Source organism: Trachypithecus francoisi, unplaced genomic scaffold, assembly GCF_009764315.1.
Source record: "Trachypithecus francoisi isolate TF-2019V2 unplaced genomic scaffold, Tfra_2.0 Contig01676, whole genome shotgun sequence".
Taxonomy (NCBI): domain Eukaryota; kingdom Metazoa; phylum Chordata; class Mammalia; order Primates; family Cercopithecidae; genus Trachypithecus; species Trachypithecus francoisi.
In genome coordinates, this window is record NW_022681448.1 from 1,573,364 (window position 1) to 1,594,073 (window position 20,710).

General features: G+C 44.3%; 1 protein-coding gene across 5 annotated transcripts in view; it reads right to left on the minus strand.

The window, feature by feature from the left end:
- The window catches only part of PSPC1 (paraspeckle component 1), a 112,719-nt gene extending 93,180 nt beyond the window's left edge, over nt 1–19,539 (minus strand). For 2 of the 5 annotated variants that reach the window (XR_004433848.1, XR_004433847.1), the window contains exons 1-2: nt 18,664–19,535; nt 11,332–11,633 (exon numbers count right to left, since the gene is read on the minus strand). Coding sequence is in view for 1 of the 5 variants with exons in the window: in XM_033197157.1 (XP_033053048.1) it covers nt 11,332–11,633; nt 18,664–19,035 (674 nt within the window). In the remaining 4 variants the exon portion in view is untranslated. Of the gene's footprint in view, nt 1–11,331; nt 11,634–18,663 lie in introns of all 5 variants that reach the window. The other 3 variants (XR_004433846.1, XR_004433844.1, XM_033197157.1) reach the window with 3 other exon arrangements.
- Nucleotides 19,540–20,710: the final 1,171 nt, after the last annotated feature.

Here is a 20,710-nt window from a genome sequence, read left to right on the forward strand (position 1 = left end):
AGAGAAATGAATGTCAAAAGCCACAAAAAGATGAGTAAATAAAGCAACAATCACGAACCAACATAACAGCTATAGTTAACATTTAGAAAGTACGATGAAAATGAATTTGTACCTAACTCATGTTTTATATGTGTGGTCATCATCATAGCCACTGCTTCAGCTATTGACTGACTTTTACGAGTACAAATGATACTTCTGAGACATTTTTCTCAAGTGAGATATTTTCTAAGTATATATCTTTATCATCAACATGTCCCACCACCTCAACCCACCCACCTGTGCCCACCACCCGGTTTCCCTGTATCTATCAGTATTGTTCAGAAAGTTCTTAAAAATGTTGGCCAGGAGGCACAGTGGCTCACACCTATAATTCCAGCACTTTGGAAGGCCAAGGCAGGCGGACCACCTGAGATTAAGAGTTTGAGATCAGCGGGGCCAACATGGTGAAATCCCATCTCTACTAAAACTACAAAATTTAGCCAGGCGTGGTGGCACACGCCTGTAGTCCCAGCTACTCAGGAGGCTGAGGTATGGGAATTGCTTGACCTCAGGAGGCAGAGGTTGCAGTCAGTGGCGATCGTGCCACTGTACTCCAGCCTGGGCGGCAGAGCCAGACTCTGTCTCAAAAAAAAATAATGTTAAAGCTGAAAATCAGATCTAAAACATGTCAGCAAAGTGGCTCACATCTGTAATTCTAGTGCTTTGGGAAGCAGAGGCGGGGAAGATGGCTAGAGCCCAGAAGTTTGAGACCAGCCTAGGAAAGATGACGAGACCCTGACTCTACAATATATTTTAAAATTAGCCAGGTGGCATACACTACTCAGGAGGCTGAGGTGGGAGGATCACTTGAGCCCAGGAATTTGAGGCTGCAGTGAGCTATGATAGAGCCACTGAACTCTAGCCTGGGCAGTAAGGCAAGACGCCATCTCTAAATTAAAATAAAAATAAAAGATGTTAGCCAGACAAAAGGGAAAGAGGGAAGGCAGAAGACACCAGACATTGAAGGAGAAAAGTTGGGAGAAGGAAGTGACAAGAAGAGTGGGTGATGAGAGATATGACTAGAGGCCCTCCTTCTTTACTGTTTTCTTGAGTAAAACAGGAGAAAAGGAGAGTTCATGGAGGGGAGGAGGAATAAGTAGAATGGATGGCACACTGATATTAAAATTTCCTTTGAGATCGGCTCTTCACCATGCAAGGAGCATTAAAATCTATTTATACTACCTTCAAAACAGTGATGCTTCAGAGAGAAAAAACTAAGCTAGAGAAATGAAGGGGGTTTTTGGACTCCAAAAGTTTCTCTTACAATTATACCAGAGATAAACACAGACTTTAGATCCTAAATGTAAGAAAAGATACAAAATAACTTTTCAAAATTATTACTGAGTTAGTGAAGACATTTTAAGGAAACAGTTAAAGCAGGTATGGAATATCATGAAGTGGTGAAACGAGACGATAGAAACCTCACATAAACTGAATAGGAACCAAAAAGTAAAGAGACTTAAGACATGGTACTTCTAAAAGTACCCAAAAAGGCCCAGGGCCAAAATGAAAATAATGCATTTTATGGACCATTCATCCACTGGAAGCTATGGCAGGGCCACAAACAAAGAACAGTAACAGAACCAAATAAGAGGTACACTTGGGCAGAGGCCAACAAAGAAACAAGCAAACCCCTCCAGTAACACAAGACCATCCCCCTTCAAGCAAACTTTAGAAACAGAGAATTAAGAGGGAAAAATGAACTAAGCAGATGATATGTCATTCATCAGAAATGACAAAAGTGTATGAAGCCAAGGGAAACCGTAATCAGTAGTAAGAGAGAAAACTCTGACATCTCTGTACTCTCAAATACGTTAGAGATTTTAACAAATTGTAAACTTTTCACATGTAAGTTTGGGCCACTAGACAAGTCTTACACAGTATGGGAGAGAAGAAGTACAGATTTCTAAGAGGGAACTTAATCGATACAAACAAATTTATAAAGTCTCCCTCTACCCCTCTCTCTATATATATCATCTTGCTCCTACAATTCCACTTCTAGACAGACACATAAACCAGTAAGCAAAGATCAATCACAACCACATTCATCAATTACACAACATAAAAAGACCAAAGAACATGGGTATGTATTGTGTACAAGGGAATTACTTAAGGGACTGTATCTTATTTTTATTAGAACACATACTAAAATGTTAACATCTATGGTTTCATTGTACATACACTACTCCCTATAGAAGCTCTCTTTGTCCACTTTCTGATTCATCTTGTTTATTTCACTTTCATCTTTAGGTAAAACCAAAGTTTGTAAAACTCAACCTAAGGCCGGGCACAGTGGCTCACGGCTGTAATTCCAGCATTTTGGGAGGCCAAGGCAGGTGGATCTCTCAGGAGTTTGAGACCAGCCTGACCAACATGTGAAATCCCGTCTCTACTAAACACAAAAAATTAGCTGGGTGTGGTGGCGCATGCCTGTGGTCCCAGCTACTTGGGAGGCTGAGGCAGGATAATCCCTTGAAACCAGGAGGCGGAGGATGTAGTGAGCCAAGACTGTGCCATTGCACTCCAGCCTGGGCAACAAGGGCAAAACTATTTCCAAAAAAAAAAAAAAAAAAAAAACCTCAAATTCTGTTTGCCATAGGTATAATAACTAAATTTATTCTTTTTTCTTGAGACAGTGTCTCACTCTGTTGTCCAGGCTGGAGTGCAGTGGCGCAATCACAGCTCACTGCAGCCTCAACCTTCTGGACTCAAGATATCCTCTCGCTTCAGCCTCCCAAAGTGCTGGGATTACAGCCATGAGCGACTACGTCTACCCAGGTTACTCTTTTTGCAAATGTAAGTATATAGTAAGTGGAAAACAGCTGGGCACGGTGGCTCATGCCTGTAACCCCAGCACTTTGGGAGGCTGAGGCAGGCGGATCACAAGGTCAGGAGTTCGAGACTAGCCTGACTAATATGGTGAAACCCCGTCTCTACTAAAAAACACAAAAATAATTAGCTGGGCGTGGTGGCGCACACCTGTAATCCCAGCTACTCAGGAGGCTGAGGCAGGAGAATTGCTTGAACCCAGGAGGCAGAGGTTGCGGTGAGCCGAGATCGTGCCACTGCACTCCAGCCTGGGTGACAGAGGGAGACTCTGTCTCAAAAAAAAAAAAAAGTAGAAAACAGACGGAAAAGAAACAAATCAAAGTCTTCAACCATAATGTTAAATCTGAAGTTACTGCTTGGATTTTTGTTTTTCTCCCCATTTTACCACAAAGTCAATCATTAGTTTGGTTATAAACGTGAAGGACTAAGAGAGAGAGGCTTCGGTACTGAGGCCCTGGGGTTTAGAGCAGGTTATGAGCTGCATATCCTTTGGCTAGGAGGTTCACCTGTGCCAGCCGAAGTTTTCTCATCGGTGAAATGGGAGAGCAGTGCATCATAGGGTTGTTATGACAACAAAAGAAGAAAGGTAGGGCACTTAGCACAGTTCTTGGTGAAGAGTTCATTAAATGAAAGTGAAGTTGGCTGGGCGTGGTGGCCCTTGCCTGTAATCGCCAACACCTTGGGAGGCAAAGGCGAGTGGATCACCTGAGGTCAGGAGTTTAAGACCAGCCTGGCCAACATGGTAAAACCCCATCTCTACTAAGAAATACAAAAAACTGGCCGGGCGCGGTGGCTCAAGCCTGTAATCCCAGCACTTTGGGAGGCCGAGACGGGCGGATCACGAGGTCAGGAGATCGAGACCATCCTGGCTAACACGGTGAAACCCCGTCTCTACCAAAAATACAAAAAACTAGCTGGGCGAGGTGGCGGGCGCCTGTAGTCCCAGCTGCTCGGGAGGCTGAGGCAGGAGAATGGCGTGAACCCGGGAGGCGGAGCTTGCAGTGAGCTGAGATCCGGCCACTGCACTCCAGTCCGGGCGACAGAGCGAGACACCGCCTCAAAAAAAAAAAAAAAAAAAAAAAAAAGAAATACAAAAAACTGACTGGGCGTGGTGGTGGGCGGCAGCTGTGGTCCCAGCTACTCAGGAGACTGAGGAACGAGAATTGCTTGGATCCAAGAGGTGGAAGTTGCAGTGAGCAGAGATCACACCACTGCGCTTCAGCCTGCGCGGCAGACTGAAACCCTGTCTTGGAAAAAAAAAACTGAAGGTTTTTTTCGGGTGGTGAGAGGGGAAAAAGTATTTCAGTGTTCTTTCAGGCCTGAAAATACCAAAATTTAAAGTGTTAATTTATTTACAAAAACACTTGAAAAATGTTTCATTGTGGAAAAACTTAAATAGTAAGTTTTGTAGAAGAAAGAAGGCCCCTGAAATCCTAACATGTGGAGAGGAGCTCTGATCACATTTTTGTGAAAACCACTTAAGACTTGCCTTTCTGTTGGATATATGCACAACGTTACATAAAGTGAATCACCTATATATCCTTTTTTTCAGATATCCAATGTACTCAATGTAAAATGGCACCACTTTACGCACTGCATGCATTCACAATAATTTTTTTAACCATACCAACTGGTATACATCTGGGGTTTTCATATTTTCTGTAACGATATATAATATGAATTACATATTTGTGACTGATCTTTCCTCATTGTGGCTGATCTTGCCTTAAAACTATGGAAACAAGGTAGAATATACTGTACTAAAAACATGGCGACTTAAGGGCCGGGCAAGGTGGCTTGTGCCTGTAATCCCAGCACTCTGGCAGACTGAAGTGGGAGGATCATTTGAGGCCAGGAATTCCAGGTTACAATGAGCTATGATCGTGCCACTGCACTCCAACCTGGGTGACAGCAGAACTTGCCTTAAAAAAAAAAAAAAAAAAAAAGTGACTTAAAAGATAATGCAGTATTTTGCGTATGTAATTTCTTTTTTTTTTCTGCTGCCCAGGCTGCCACGCAGTGGCATGATCACCCTAACCCTAACCCTAACCGTTCATTACAGCCTCGACCTCCCAGGCTCAAGTGATCCTCCCACCTCAGCCTCCCAAGCACCTGCGACTACAAGCGTGCACCACCATGCCTGGCTAATTTTTGTATTTTTTTGTAGAGACAGGGTTTTGCCATGGTGCCCAAGCTACACGTAATTTTTAAAATGAAGAATGTGTAATGATGACAGTTTATTTCTGCACGGAATCATCCTTGTAGACATGTACCATTTTGTGATGGTTTTTCATTTTATCTCAGTTGTATATTTATAAGCATGGTTGAGAATAGTTGAATAGTAATGATAAAATAATTACCAGGATGCAGCCACGGCAAACATGGTGAAACCCCGTCTCTAGTAAAATTCCAAAAGTTAGCTGGGTGTGGTGGTGCGCACCTGTAATCCCAGCTACTCAGGAGGTTGAAGCACAGGAATCACTTGAACCCAGAAGGTAGAGGTTGCAGTGAGCCAAGATCATGCCACTGCACTCCACCCTGGGCGACAGAACAAGACCCCATATCAAAAATAATAATAATAATAATAATTAACATGATGACAATATTAATAAAATATTTTATGATGGAGAAAAAATAAAATCACTAAGATCTAACAATGATATCTTAAATTTACAAAATGACACAATAGATCCATGTGGTAATTTTAAGAAAAGGGATCTAATTTTTTTTCTTTTTTTTTTTTTGAGAGACAGTCTCACTACATTGCTCAAGCTAGTCTCAAACTCCTGGACTCAAGCAAACCTCAGCCTTCAGAGTAGCTGGGACTACAAGTGCCTACGACAACAACTCAGCTTGTTTTAATTTTTTTTAATTTTTCTTTTTGTTCAAGACCTCTAAGAAATAAGGAAGTATCAATCTTTACAAATAACTACAAATAACAAATAAGGAAATACCAATCTTTACAAAAAAAGAAAGCAAAAAACTAAAATTGGATCCAATTAGCACTGACAGTATATCAAGGGTTAATGTTGCTTTCCGCAAAAGTTAAGTAGCAATTTATACTTACTAGCAGGTTTTTCTAGATAACTCATTACTTTCAACAGGCAATGGAAATATTATAATGTTTTTCTTAAAGAATTTTTTTTTGTCTAAAAGGCATGCACCACCACACCCAGTTAACTAACAATTTCTTATTGATAGCTTTTTTTTTGGAGACAGGGTCTTACTCTCACCCAGGCTGAATGTGATCATAGGTCACTACGCCCTCGACCTCCTCAGGCTCAGTTTTAGTATCAATGCTTAATAGTCAAGAATAAGTTTTAAAATGCTTACAAATCAGCAACTAAGCTCCATGGAGCCAGGAAACAAAAACTTTTAAATTCAATTCTCTAAACCCTAAAACATCTGAATGATTCCAACCAAGAGCTGACAGCACCATACAATAAGCAAATACAAAGAACCTAAATAGCTAAAAAAATTTTGAGAAAATAAAATTGGATGATTATAACCTGATGTCAAAGCTTAGGGTAAATATGGTAATTAAGCAAGTACGATTTTGGAACTGACAAACTGGTCAATGAAACAAAAAAATACAGATTTTTTTCCCAGGTTTTTTAAATAAAGATGCAAGGGTAACAGGGTAACAAAGGGGAAATCATAAATCTTTGCAATTAATGGTGCCGAACAACTGGAAACCTGCACAATAAAAATGATTTTTACGTTACACTCAAAATGTATAAATGTAAAAACTATAAAATTTCTCAAGAAAACACGAGAAAAGTTTTGCAATCTTAGGCAAAGATCATACAAGGACACAGAACAAACCATACAAGAAAAAAAAATTGACAAAATTTGGACTTCATAAAATATAAAAACATCTGCTCTTTGAGGGTCACTGTTAAAGTTAAAAAACTTCACAGATGCAATGGCTCACTCCTGTAATTCCAGCACTTTGGGAGGCTAAGACAGGAGGATAGTTTAAGCTCAGGAGTTAGGGACCAGTCTGGGCAACACAGCAAACCTCATATCTACTTTAAAAAAAAAAATCAAAAAATTAGCCAGGCGTGGTGGCGCATGCCTGTAGTACCAGCTACTCAGCAGGCTAAGGAAGGAGAATCATTTGAGCCCAGGAGGTCAAGGCTGCAGTAAGCCGAGATCACTCCATTGCACTTCAGCCTGAGTGACAGAGCGAGACCGTGTCCCCAAAAAATAAATAAATAAATAAAAAGAAAAGAAAATTTAAAAACAAGCCGCAGACTGGGAGGAAGATTTATAATACTGACATACCTAGATTTGATAATTCAGTAAGAAGACAATCTGCCCAATTAAAAATGAACAAAGGGGGGCCGGGTGCGGTGGCTCACGCCTGTAATCCCAGTACTTTGGGAGGCTGAGGTGGGCGGATCAGAAGGTCAGGAGATCAAGACCATCCTGGCGAACATGGTGAAACCTCGTCTCTACTAAAAATACAAAAAAAATTAGCCAGACATGGTGACTGGTGTCTGTAGTCCCAGCTATTCGGGAGGATTAGGCAGGAGAATGGCGTGAACCCGGGAGGCAGACCTTGCAGTGAGCCGAGATCGTGCCACTGCACTCCAGTCTGGGCGACAGAGCGAGACTCTGTCTCAAAAAAAAAAAAAAAGAACAAGGGGGACATCTAAGAAAAATGGACAAAAAATTTTAGATATTTCAGGAAAGATACATAATTGGCCAAAAAGCACATGAAAAGATGCTCATCATTAGTCATGAGGAAACTAAAATTCAAATCACGATGAGATTGCACTAAACTAACCAGAATATTCAAGTCTAAAAAGCACCAAGTGCAACTGGGCACAGTGGCTTACACCTGTAATCCCAGCACTCAGGGAGATCAAAGCAGGTGGATCACTTGAGGCCAGGAGTTCCTGACCAGCCTAGCCAACATGGCGAAACCCCATCTCTACTGCAAAAAAAAAAAAAAAAACTTAGCCAGGCATAGTGGTGCATGCCTGTAGTCCCAGCTACTCAGGAGGCTGAGGTACAATCATCACTTGAACTCAGGAGGCAGAGATTATAGTGAGCCAGGATGGAATCACTGCACTCCAGCCTGGGTGACACATGGAGACTCTGTCTTAAAAAACAAATTGACAAAATATTAAAGATAGCCTGGGCACGGTGACTCATGCCTGTAATCCCAGCACTGTGGGAGGCCAAGCGGGTGGATCAGGAGGTCAGGAGTTCAAGACCAGCCTGACCGAGATAGTGAAACCCTGTCTCTACTAAAAATACAAAAATTAGCTGGGCATGATGGCGGGCACCTGTGATCCCAGCTACTCGGGAGGCTGAGAGAGAGAAGGGCTTGAACCTGGAGGCAGAGGTTGCAGTGAGCTGAGATCACGTCACTACAACTCTAGCCTGCGCAACAGTGAGGCTCCATCTCAAAAAAAAAAAAAAGTAAAAAAATTAAAATTAAAAAAAATTAAAAAATTAAAAATAGGCCAGGCACAGTGCCTCAGACCTGTAATCCCAGCACTTTGGGAGGCCTAGATGGGCAGATCAAGAACTCAAGAGATGGAGACCATCCTGGCCAACTTGGTGAAACCTTACCTCTACTAAAATTACAAAAATTAGCTGGGTGTGGCAGTACGCACCTATAGTCCCAGCTACCTGGGAGACTGAGGCAGGAGAATCGCCTGGAACCCGGGAGGCAGAGGTTGCAGTGAGCCGAGATCGCTCCACTGCACTCCAGCCTGGATGACAAAGCAAGACTCCGTCTCAAAATAATAATAATAATAATAATAATAATAAGCCCGGGCACGGTGGCTCACGCCTGTAATCCCAGCACTTTGGGAGGCCGAACTGAAGTCCAGAGTTCAAGACCACCCTGATGAACATGTAGAAACCCCGTCTTACTAAAAATACAAAATTAGCCAGGCATGGTGGCGCATGCCTGTAATCCCAGCTATTTGGGAGGCTGAGGCAGGAGAATCGCTTGAACCCGGGAGGCGCAGGTTGCAGTGAGCTGAGATGGCGCCATTGCACTCCAGCCTGGGCAACAAGAGCGAAAACTCCATCTCAAAAAATAACAAGAATAAAATAAAATAAAATAAAAACACCAAGTGTGGGTAAAATGTGGAGTAACTAGAAGTCACTCACTCATTGCTGGTAGGAATGTAAAATGGTACACTACTACAGAAAAGAGCTTGGCAGTTTCTTATAAAGTTAAACATATAGAATTTACCCCTAAATATTTACTTAAGTCACATGAAAGCCTAATATTTACAAGAAGCCTTGTAAACAAATACTCATAGTAGCTTTATTTACAATGGCCAGTAGTTGTAAGCAATTCAAATATCCATCCACATATCATGGACAAAACAGTTATGTCCATACCATGGAATGTGACGCAGCCATAAAAAGGAACAAAATACTATACACACGAAGATATGAATGAAATCTCATAAACATACGCTAAGCAAGAGAAGCCAGACACAGAAGAATACATACTATGTGATTTCACTTAATATTAGAAAACACAAAACATATTTATAGTAACAGAAATAGCTGTCTAAGGCAGGTAGAGTACAAAATAACCATAAAAGGGCACAAGAGAACTTCTGTGGGGTAGTGGAAGTGTTCTGTATTTTTATTATGGCAGTGCGTTACATGAGTACATATGTTTGTTAAAACTCATTGAGCTCAGCAAGGCGAAGTGGCTCATGCCTGTAATCCCAGCACTTGGGGAGGCCCAGGCAGGTGGATTACTTAAGGTCAGAAGTTACAGACCAGCCTGGCCAACATGGTGAAACCCAGTCTCTACAAAAATACAGGCCAGACACGGTGGCTCACGCATGTAATCCCAGCACTTTGGTAGGCCGAGGTGGGCGGATCACCTGAGGTCAGGAGTTCCAGACCAGCCTGCCCAACATGGTGAAACCCCGTCTCTACTAAAAATATAAAAATTAGTCAGACACAGTGGCTTACGCCTGTAATTCCAGCTACTCGGGAGGCTGAGGCAGGAGAATTGCTTGAACCTGGGAGGGAGAGGTTATAGTGAGTCGAGATTGCCACTGCACTCCAGCCTGGGCAACAGAGTAAGACTCATCTCCCAAAAAACAAAAAACAAAAAACAAAAAAAAACCACCTCGTTGAGCTCTACAACAGAATTTTTTTATTATTATTATTTTATTACTATTATTTTTCTAATTTTCTTTTTAAATAGAGACAGGGTCTCATTGCAACTCTGACCTCCTGGGCTCAAGTGATCCTCCCATCTTGGCCTCCTGCAAAGCTGGGACAACAGGGCAAATAGCTGAGACTACTGTGAACTCCACCACGCAGCCCCCAAGATGTTTTTATGTTGTTGTTGTTTTTGTTTTTTTTAGGCAGAGTCTTGCTCTGTCGCCCAGTCTGGAGTGCAACGACACAATCTGAACTCACTGCAACCTCCGTCCCCCCCAGGTTCAACCAATTCTGGTGACTCCCCCTCCCAAGTAGCTGTGATTACAGGCATACATCACCAGGCCCGGCTAATTTTTCATATTTTTAATAGAGACAGGGTTTCGCCATTTGCCCAGGCTGGTCTCAAACTCCTGAGCTCAGGCAATCCACCTGCCTCGGCCTCCCAGAGTGCTAGGATTACAGGCGTGAGCCACCAAGCCTGGCCCAAGGTACTATTTTTTTTGAGACAAGGTCACTCAGTCACCCAGGCTGGAGTACAGTGGCACGATCTTGGATGACTGCAACCTCTGCCTCCAAGGTTCAAGCAATTCTCGTGCCTCAGCCTCCTGAGTAGGTGGGATTACAGGGATGTGTCACCACGCCCAATTAATTTTTGTATTTTTAGTAGAGATGAGGGTTTTTTTTGTTTTGTTTTTTTTGAGACAGAGTCTGTCACCCAGGCAGGAGTACAGTGGCACCATCTCGGCTCACTGCAACCTCCGACTCCCAGGGTCAAGTATTGATTCTCGAGCCTCAGCCTCCCCAGTAGCTGGGACTACAGGCGCACATCACCACGACCGGTTAATTTTTGTATTTTTAGTAGAGTCGGGGTATCGTGCCATGTCGGCCAGGCTGGTCATGAACTCCTGACCTGCGGTGATCTCCCCGCTGAAAGTCTGGGGCTTGAGCCACCGCACCCCTGAGGTGCTTTTTATGAATGTAAATTAGATGTCAATAAAGCTGATAACAGTTTCTGAAAGGATTCTCTTAACTTTATAGATTTTACTTTGTATATATATGTTCAGTAAGTTAAATGAAATCATAATACAAAACACTGCTGAGATTTAAACTCTGAAGTTTGAAGAAAGCACATGACTCTTGATTCCTACCAGTACACAAAAATTTCTTATTGTATTCACTGAATATTTACTCAGCACCTACTTACCATATGCTAGTATGAACTGCAAGGAAAGACAGAATTCCAGAACAAAGAGAAGCCCCTATGCAACTGGACAGAAGGAGGACAAGATATTTAAAACTTACGTTGTTAGCAAGAATGCCCCATCACCACATCTTTCCAGAGCCTTTCGTGCAGGAGGTTTTGCTGCAAATTCTACAAAACCTTTTCCTGTAGCTCTACCGCGATCATCCACAACCACAACAGCTTTCTCTACTGGACCAAACTGAGAAAATGCTTGCTCTAGCAGCTCATTGGAAACAACTGGAGAAAGGTTCTTGACAGTTAAGGCAGCTCCATGCGTAGCAAAGCGAATTCGTAGAGGTCTGCTCTTCAAAATAGTGCCATCCAGCTCTGCTTTTGCAATTTCAGCCAGTGTTCTGGATTCCTTTTTAGGAAGAAAAAACACTGTTAAAAGATGACAGTAACAGAAAAAATTTAAAACACTCTTTGGCTTCTAGGGAGAACTAGGTAGCTTTAGCAAATGGCTGACAGGGTCGATCTGATTTCGTATCTTTTAACTTTGGTATCACAGGGTTTTTAACTATTCAATCATCATTTTAAACATTTTAATTAAAAGGTCCGAACTCCATGTTTTGTTAAAAGTAATTATTTAAAGATTAGCTCCTCATAAGGCCAGTTACCAACTATTAAATACTCAAAGCAATATAGTTTTAGAATCTCCTACATATATTAAAAACATATTAATAACTTGACTAGAGGCTGGGCATAGTGGCTAACCCCTGTAATCCCAGCACTTTCAGAGGCCGAGGCGGGCAGATCACCTGAGGTCAGGAGTTTGAGACCAGCCTAGCCACATGGTGAAATCCCATCTCTACTAAAAATACAAAAATTACCTGGGTGTGGTGGTGGGCGCCTTAATCCCAACTACCTGGGAGGCTGAGGCAAGAGATCTCTTGAACCTAGAAGGCAGAAGTTGCAGTGAGCCGAGATGGCGCCACTGCACTCCAGCCTGATCAACAGAGCAAGACTCTCTCTCGGAAAAAATAAAAATAAAAAATAATAATAACTTGGCTAGAAACTATCATCAAAGGAATAATTCTCTCCATACCCTTATGTTTTTCATCTCTTTTCTTTTCTTTTTGTTTTTGTTTTTTTTTTGAGACAGAATCTGGCACCGTCACCCGGGTTAGAGCACAATGGCGCAATTTCGGCTATCTGTAACCTCTGTCTCCCGGGTTCAAGAGATTCTCCTGCCTCAGCTTCCTAAGTAGCTAGGACTACAGGCGAACGCCACCACGCCCAGCTAATTTTTTGTATTTTTAGTAGAGACGGGGTTTCACCATGTTGGCCGCGGTGGACTCGAACTCCTGACCTTGAGATTCGCCCACCTCAGCTTCCCAAAGTGTTGGGATTACAGGCGTGAGCCACCATGCCTGGCCTGTTTTTTATGTCTTAATAAAACATCCCGCCTCTGTACAGCCAGACAAATCACCTTTTCTTGTTATTTTCATTTCTTTTCAATATTATATGTAAAAACTATTAGTTCTTGGGTTTTTTTTTTTCAGGGGAGGGAGGTGTCCTGAGACAGGGTCTTACTCTATTGCCCAGGCTGGAGTACAGTGGCACAATCATAGCTTACTGCAGCCTCAAACTCTGGGGCTCAAGGGATCCTCCTGCCTCACCCTCCTGACTAGCTGGGATTACGGGTGTATGCCACCAAGTCTGGCTACTTTTTTAATTTTTTGTACAGATGGGGGGATCTCACTATATTGCCCATGCTGGTCTCTTGAACTCCTGGCCTCAAGCAGTCCTCTCGCCATAGCCTCTCAAAGTGTGAGATTACAGGTGTGAGCCACCTTGCTCTAGCCAATGTCTTATTAATGACTTCTCCTGAAATACTGGCATAGGTTATACATTTCTCACCATCACATGAAGAGAAACAAAGGCAACACTCACGAGCTATAACAGTTCTCGCTATTATATAGAGAAGCAAGTGTACATATGCACTTATTATAAACTAAAAAATATGCTCATTGCTGAAACTACAAGGTAAGAGAACTTCCTTCTACTTGGAGAATTCAAAGTTGGTGTAGAATATGGGCACCACCTAAAACAATACATAAGGAACTGGTCAATGTAATAGCGGTATGTCTTTTTCACTGTCTTATGGGAACCCTCCAGGGACAACTGAAGAGGCTTTACATGTATATGTAAGAAGAATACAAACACACTCTCTTATGAAAAATGTCTTAAGGTCACAAGAGCGCTTTATTCAACCCCTAAAATGTTCATGACAGCTTGAAATTATTGCCCTTTATTGCAAAAATCTACCTATAGAATTATTTTTCCAAAAACAAATGAAGTTACCCTTTTTAGAGATATACTCATCCCTCTGCATCCATGGATTCAACCAGAAGTAGATCAAAAATATTTAGGGTCAGGCCCAATGGCTCACACTTGTCATCCCAGCACTTTGGGAGGCTGAGGCAGGCAGATCACTTGAGGTCAGGAGTTTAAGACCTGCCTCCTGGCCAACATGGCAAAACCCAGTCTCTACCAAAAAATACAAAAATTAGCCGGGGCATGGTAGTGAGCACCTGTAGTCCCAGCTACTTGGGGGGCTGAGGTGGGAGAATCTCTTGAACCCAGAAGGCAGAGGTTGCAGTGAGCCGAGATCACACCACTGCACTCCAGCCTGGGTGACAGGGAGAGACTCTGGGTCAAAAAAGAAAAAAGAAAAGAAAACATTCAGGAAAGAAACAATTTAAAATAATCCAGACAGCCGGGCGCGGTGGCTCAAGCCTGTAATCCCAGCACTTTGGGAGGCCGAGACGGGTGGATCACGAGGTCAGGAGATCGAGACCATCCTGGCTAACACGGTGAAACCCTGTCTCTACTAAAAAAATACAAAAAACTAGCCGGGCGAGGTGGCGGGCGCCTGTAGTCCCAGCTACTCGGGAGGCGGAGCCAGGAGAATGGTGTAAACCTGGGAGGCGGAGCTTGCAGTGAGCTGAGATCCGGCCACTGCACTCCGGGCGACAGAGCAAGACTCCGTCTCAAAAAAATAAAATAAAATAAAAATAAAAATAAATAAAATAATACAGACAGGCAGGATAAGAGGGCTCACACCTGTAATCCCAGCACTTTAAGCCAAAATAAGAAGAATCCTTGAGGCCAGGAGTTTAAGACCAGCCTAGGCAAAACAGCAAGACCTCGTCTTTATTCCTTTAAAATAAAAAATAAAATTTAAATAAAAGAAAATAAAATAGGCTCGGTGCACTGGCTCATGCCTGCAGTCCCAGCACTTTAGGAGGCCGAGGAGGGCAGATCGCGAGGTCAGGAGTTCGAGACCAGCCTAGCCAGCATGGTGGAACCCCATCTCTACTAAAAATACAAAAAAAAAAAAAAAAATTAGCCAGGCATGTGGCACATGGCTGTAGTCCCAGCTACGCCAGAGGCTGAGGCAGAATCGCTTGAACCCGTGAGGAAGAGGATGCAGTGAGCTGAGACAGCATCACTACACTCAGGCCTGGGCGATAGAGAGAGAATCCATCTCAAATACATAACTAAATAAACCAAATAATACAGCATAACAGCTATTCATATAGCATTTACATTGTACTAGGTATTATAAGTAATCTAGAGATGATTAAAGTATACAGGAGGATTGCATGGGTAATATGGAAAAACAATGCCATTTTTACACAGTATAAGGACTTGAGCATCTACGAATTTTAGTACTGGAGGAGGTCCTAGAATCAATCCCCCACAGACACTGAGGGATGACTGCATTCTAAACAGTCGTTTTATTGCTTTTAACTCACTAGTAATAGCAGTAGCAGTTAGTAAATGATCTGCCACCTCGGCCTCCTAAAGTGCTGGGACTGCAGGCATGAGCCACTGCACCCAGCCTATTTTATTTTCTTTCATTTAAATTTTATTTTTTATTTTAAAGGAATAAAGACGAGGTCTTGCTGTTTTGCCTAGGCTGGTCTTAAACTCCTGGCCTCAAGGATTCTTCCTGTTTCGGCTTAAAGTGCTAGGATTACAGGTGTGAGCCCTCTTATCCTGCCTGTCTGTATTATTTTAAATTGTTTCTTTCCCGAATGTTTTCTTTTCTTTTTTCTTTTTTGACACAGAGTCTCTCCCTGTCACCCAGGCTGGAGTGCAGTGGTGTGATCTCAGCACACTGCAAAAGAGATTTGTTTACTAAAAAGAGATGGGTACTTTCTTACCTAATACATCATATAATCCAACAACTCTTGAGAAGTAGACTTTAGAAACAGTCTTGAAAGTAAGAATAGGGCCGGGCGCAGTGGCTCACGCCTGTAATCCCAGCACTTTGGGAGGCCGAGGCAGATGCATCACGAGGTCAGGAGATCGAGACCATCCTGGCTAACATGGTGAAACCCCGTCTCTACTAAAAATACAAAAAAATTAGCCGGGCGTGACGGTGTGCGCCTGTAGTCTCAGCTGCTGGGGACGCTGAGGCAGGAGAATGGCGTAAACCCGTGAGGCGGAGATTGCAGTGAGCCGAGATCGCGCAACTGCACTCCAGCCTGGGTGACAGAGCAAGACTCTGTCTCAAAAAAAAAAAAAAAAGAAAGAAAGAAAGAAAGACAGAATAGGAAAAAATATGAAAACATTTCATGGGGTGATAACATGTATATTTTGATAGGGGTTTAAGTTAAATAGACATATATATTTGTCAAAATTCACAAACCACGGTGGCCAGGCACGGTGGCTCACACTTGTCATCCTAACACTTTGGGAAGCTGAGGCGGAGGGATCACTTAAGGCCAGGAGTTTGAGACCTGCCTGGGCAACACGGGAGAGACCTTGTCTCTACAAAAAACAAACAAAATTAGCCAGGTGTGGTGGTGTGTGCCTGTGGTCCCTGCAACCCGAGGGGCTGAGGTGTGAGGATCACCTGAGCCCAAGAAGTCGAGGCTTGATCAAGTGAGCCATGATCACGCCACTGCACTCCAGTCTGGGCACTCTGTCTCAAAAGAAAAAAAAAAGAAAAAAAAATCACCAACCAGTACACTTAAAATTTGTGCCCTTTACTTACGTAAATTTTTTTTTTTTTTTTTTTTAGACGGAGTCTCGCTCTGTCACCCAGGCTAGAGTGAGTGGCGCAATATTGGCTCACTGCAAGCTCCGCCTCCCGGGTTTACGCCATTCTCCTGCCTCAGCCTCCTGAGTAGCTGGAACTACAGGCGTCTGCAACCACGCCTGGCTAATTTTTTTGTATTTTTAGTAGAGACCGGGTTTCACCGTGTTAGCCCGGATGGTCTTGATCTCCTGACTTTGAGATCCGCCCGCCTCGGCCTCCCAAAGTGCTGGGATTACAGGCATGAGCCACCATGCCCAGCCAAAAAAGATAACTTTTGCATAAAAATGTTCACCAAGTGGCAAGCTGTTTATCTAATGTCCAAAAAATAAATAAATGCATTTATAATATTCAAAATGTAATGATTAACCCGAATTTTAAATAAATTTCCCTATTTATTATTAGTAGTTGTGAATATTTGCCCTTCTCTTGAAGCCACTTACATGTTGAAATGTTTGCCCTAAAAAATACAGTCTCTTGGCTGGGTGCCGTGGCTCACCCTTGAAATCCCAGCACTTTGGGAGGCCAAGGCGGGTGGATCACGAGGTCAAGAGGGCGAGACCATCCTGGCCAACATGGGTGAAACCCCTTCTCTACTAAAAATACAAAAATTAGCTGGTCATGGTCGCATGCGCCTGTAGTCCCAGCTGGGAGGCCGAGGCAGGAGAATCGCTTGAACCCAGTAGGTAGAGGTTGCAGTGAGCCAAGATTTCCCGCCACTGCACTCCAACTTGGTGACAAAGCAAGATTTCGTCTCAAAAAAACAGTATCTTCAAGGTTTTAGAAGTACATTAATTTTTTAAAAAAGAAAAAAGTAATAAAAATACAGTACCATGTAACTACAATTTTTTCTACATATTAAGATTTTGTATGGTCCATACAGAGAACCCAATTTTGAAAGTCAAAGCTCCAGGCCGGGCACAGTGGCTCACCCTGTAATTCCAGCACTTTGGGAGGCCAAGGCAGAAGGACTGCTTGACCCCAGGAATTCAAAAGCAATCTGGGCAACATGGCGAAACGCTGCCTCTACAAAAAATACAAAAATTAGGCGGGCTTGGGGGTGCATGGCTACTCGGGAGGCTGAGGTGGGAGAACTGCTTGAGCCCAGGAGCTGAGATCACGCCACTGCACTCTAGTCTGGGTGATAGAGCGAGATCCTGTCTCAAAAAAAAAAAAAAAAAAAGGCGTACACCTTCGCTATTTTTTGTTTTGTGATCTCAGCTCACTGCAGCCTCTGCCTCAGCCTCCCAAGTAACTGGGACTACAGGGGTGCACCACCACGCCCAGCTAAGTTTTGTATTTTTAGTAGAGATAGAGTTTGGCCAGGGTTGTTCAAATTTTTAAAAAATATAAAGGAATCACAATTTTTGCATAAATCATTGGAAAACTTTAAAAAATTTAGATTACAAGAGAGTAAGCTATATTACTCTGATACTAGGGTATGTATCAGTAATTTCTGAAGTAGTACTGTGTATCATCTATTCTCCCCCTATAAAAACGTGGAAATCTCCAGGATGTTTGGTAGAAAAACACTGTATTAGATACACAAAATTAAACACCGTCCCATTACTGCAGATTAAACGGTGTTACTTGAGTATAGAGTTTGGGCACCTAAGCAGTTTGAGGTAAAAAGCAGCCTGCACTGAGGTGAGAAATAAAGTGGGAGTCCAAGGCAGGAGGATCGGTCGTGCCCAGGAGTTCGAGACTAGCCTGGGCAATATGGCGAGACCCCATTTCTATTAAAATAAGTAAATTTAATTTAGAAAGAAATAAAGTGGTCTATCCTTAAACACATATAGGTGTCGTTGAAGCCAAGGATGGGATGTGAATAATTGTTTAAGAAGCAAGTCTCCGGGAGAGACCCTCATGCCCAGTGACACGGCTGGTGCGACTGAAGCTTCCGTTCCAAACTCACGTTCAATTCGTTTCTATTATAGCACAATTTTTGCCTTGAAGAATTCTCATCCCAAAACGCCGCCCGCCCCTGCCCCCGAGCCCTTTCGGTACCCGGGCAACGGGGAACCCTGGAGCGCTCGCTACCTGAGCAGAGGGCACCATGCCCGAGCCAGCGCCGGGCAGCAGGCCTGCAGCCACCGCAAAGCACGATCCGCGCGCGGCGGAACACGGCGGCCATCGAGAGCGCAGGAAACCCCGGGACCGCGAACTCGAAACCAAAGGGGAAGCGGCCAATCCCGCCCAGGGGAATCGATGAGGCCGAGGGCGCCACGGTTGCCACAGGTCACGGAGACGGCGTCCTAGGACGAGGGTGGCCTCAGCCCCACGACCCCGCGGCCACCCCGACAGCCCTTTTGTTCCCTCGCGCGGGCGTCCTGACACTCACCAGGCGGATGAAGCCGAAGCCGCGGTCCCGGTTGATGAAGACTTCGCTGGGCTCGCCATAGCGTTCGAAGAGCCTCTTGAAGTCCTCCTCCGTGATGTCGGTGGGCAGGTTTCCCACGAAGAGGCGGCAGCGCTGCGTGTAGGTCTTCTCGCCCGGCTTGAGGAAACTCTTGATGTCGATAGTGAACCCCATCTCCTCGTCGGGGTGGTCCTCCGGCGGCGCGGACGCGGGCGCTGCCGGCTCCCCGGCAAGCGCGAGCGCCATGGCTGCCGCGGCCGCCGGCTCGCTCTCGCCCGCCGCGGACTCCAGGGCGCGAAGGCGGGCCGGGTTTTTCTCAATGCGCACTTGCTTCAGGTTTCCTCTTAACATCATCTTAGTGAGTTCGCCTCGGACACCGGATACAGGCCTAGATTTATATATAACGTGTCTATATATATGTAAACGTCTCTACAGAAACCTATGGCAACAAAATATCGACAATCAAGAGACCGCTATATAGACGAGTCGGCAACTCGTCCTCCGCCGACTCACACCCGCGGCAGCCGCACATTCAAAATGGCGCTGCCACAAACTGCAGTTAGAAGAAGAAACACCGGTGCAAGCCCCGCCCCTCCGCCAAAGCCGGCGCCGGAATGACGCGCCTGCGCATTGCCGACACCAAAAAGGACCGTTGACTCGGACTGCGCATGCGCACAACCTTGCGCGTGCAATCGACAAACCTCCTCTAAGGACGGGGAAGCTGTCCCTTTCCATCCTGCTAAAATAGCAGACTGTTGTTGGCTGTACTCTTGGGACAAATTACGTGATGTGTGCAGCAGTGTGTTAAACTACAATGACTTGGGTAAACATCCTTACCCTTTTAGATATCAAGCTCAATTTTGTTTTGTTTTGTTTTTTGAGACGGAGTCTCGCTCTGTGGCCCAGGCTGGAGTGCAGTGACGTGATCTCGGCTCCCTGCAAGCCCCGCCTCCCGGGTTCACGCCATTCTCCTGCCTCAGCCTCCCGAGCAGCTGGGACTACAGGCGCCGCCACCACGCCTGGCTTTTTTTTTTTTTTTTTTTTTGTATTTTTAGTAGGGACAGGGTTTCACCGTGTTAGCCAAGATGGTCTCGATCTCCTGACCTCGTGATCCGCCCGTCTCAGCCTCCCAAAGTGCTGAGATTACAGGCGTGAGCCACCGTGCCCAGCCCAAAATGTTCTTTATAAATAAAATACCTATTTATAATAAGTGTGTTCCCCTGAGGGTTTTTTTGTTTTGTTTTTCAGACGGAATCTTGCTCTGTCGCCCAGGCTGGAGTGCAGTGGCGTGATCTCGGCTCACTGCAACCTCTGCCTCCCAGGTTTATGCAAGTCTCTGCCTCAGCTTCCTGAGTAGCTGGGATTACAGGCACGCACCACCACGCTCGGCTACTTTTTGTATTTTTAGTAGAGATGGGGTTTCTCTATGTTGGTCAGGTTGGTCTCAAACTCCCTACCTCGGGTGATCTGCCTGAGATTACAGGTGTGAGCCACCGCACCTGGCCAAAAAAAAAAATTTTTTTTGTTTTAATTAGCAGGCGTAGTGGCATGTACCTGTAGTCCTAGCTACTAAAGAGGCTGAGGTGGGAGGATAGCTTGAGCCCAGGAGGTCCAGGCTGCAGTCAGCTAGGATTGCGTGAAAGCACTCTGGCTTGAATGACAGAGAAAGACTCAGGGAAAAATGTGTGTTTGCTTGGGGGAACTCAGCATAACCCGTTTGTCCAGATTCTTCGTGTCTCCCTGTAGCATTCCTGTAGCATTCCCTTCCTCTGTGTATCAGGCAGGACCCATGTCACATAAGGGTCTATGACCTACTTTCAGAAGAAGTAAGTCAGAGAGTAATCTTTCTCAATTTCATAGCTTGCTTTAGGAGAGAAATAGTGGGGTCTGGGAGTGGGGAGGTAGGCAGGTGGGAGGATAGAGAGGGCGGGAGAAGGTCAGAGAGAGACCATCTGGCTTCTGAGGCACTCCTGCCTCCTTTAGCTAAAAAACAACCAGAATGCCAATGTGCCATACTTAGGGGTACTGT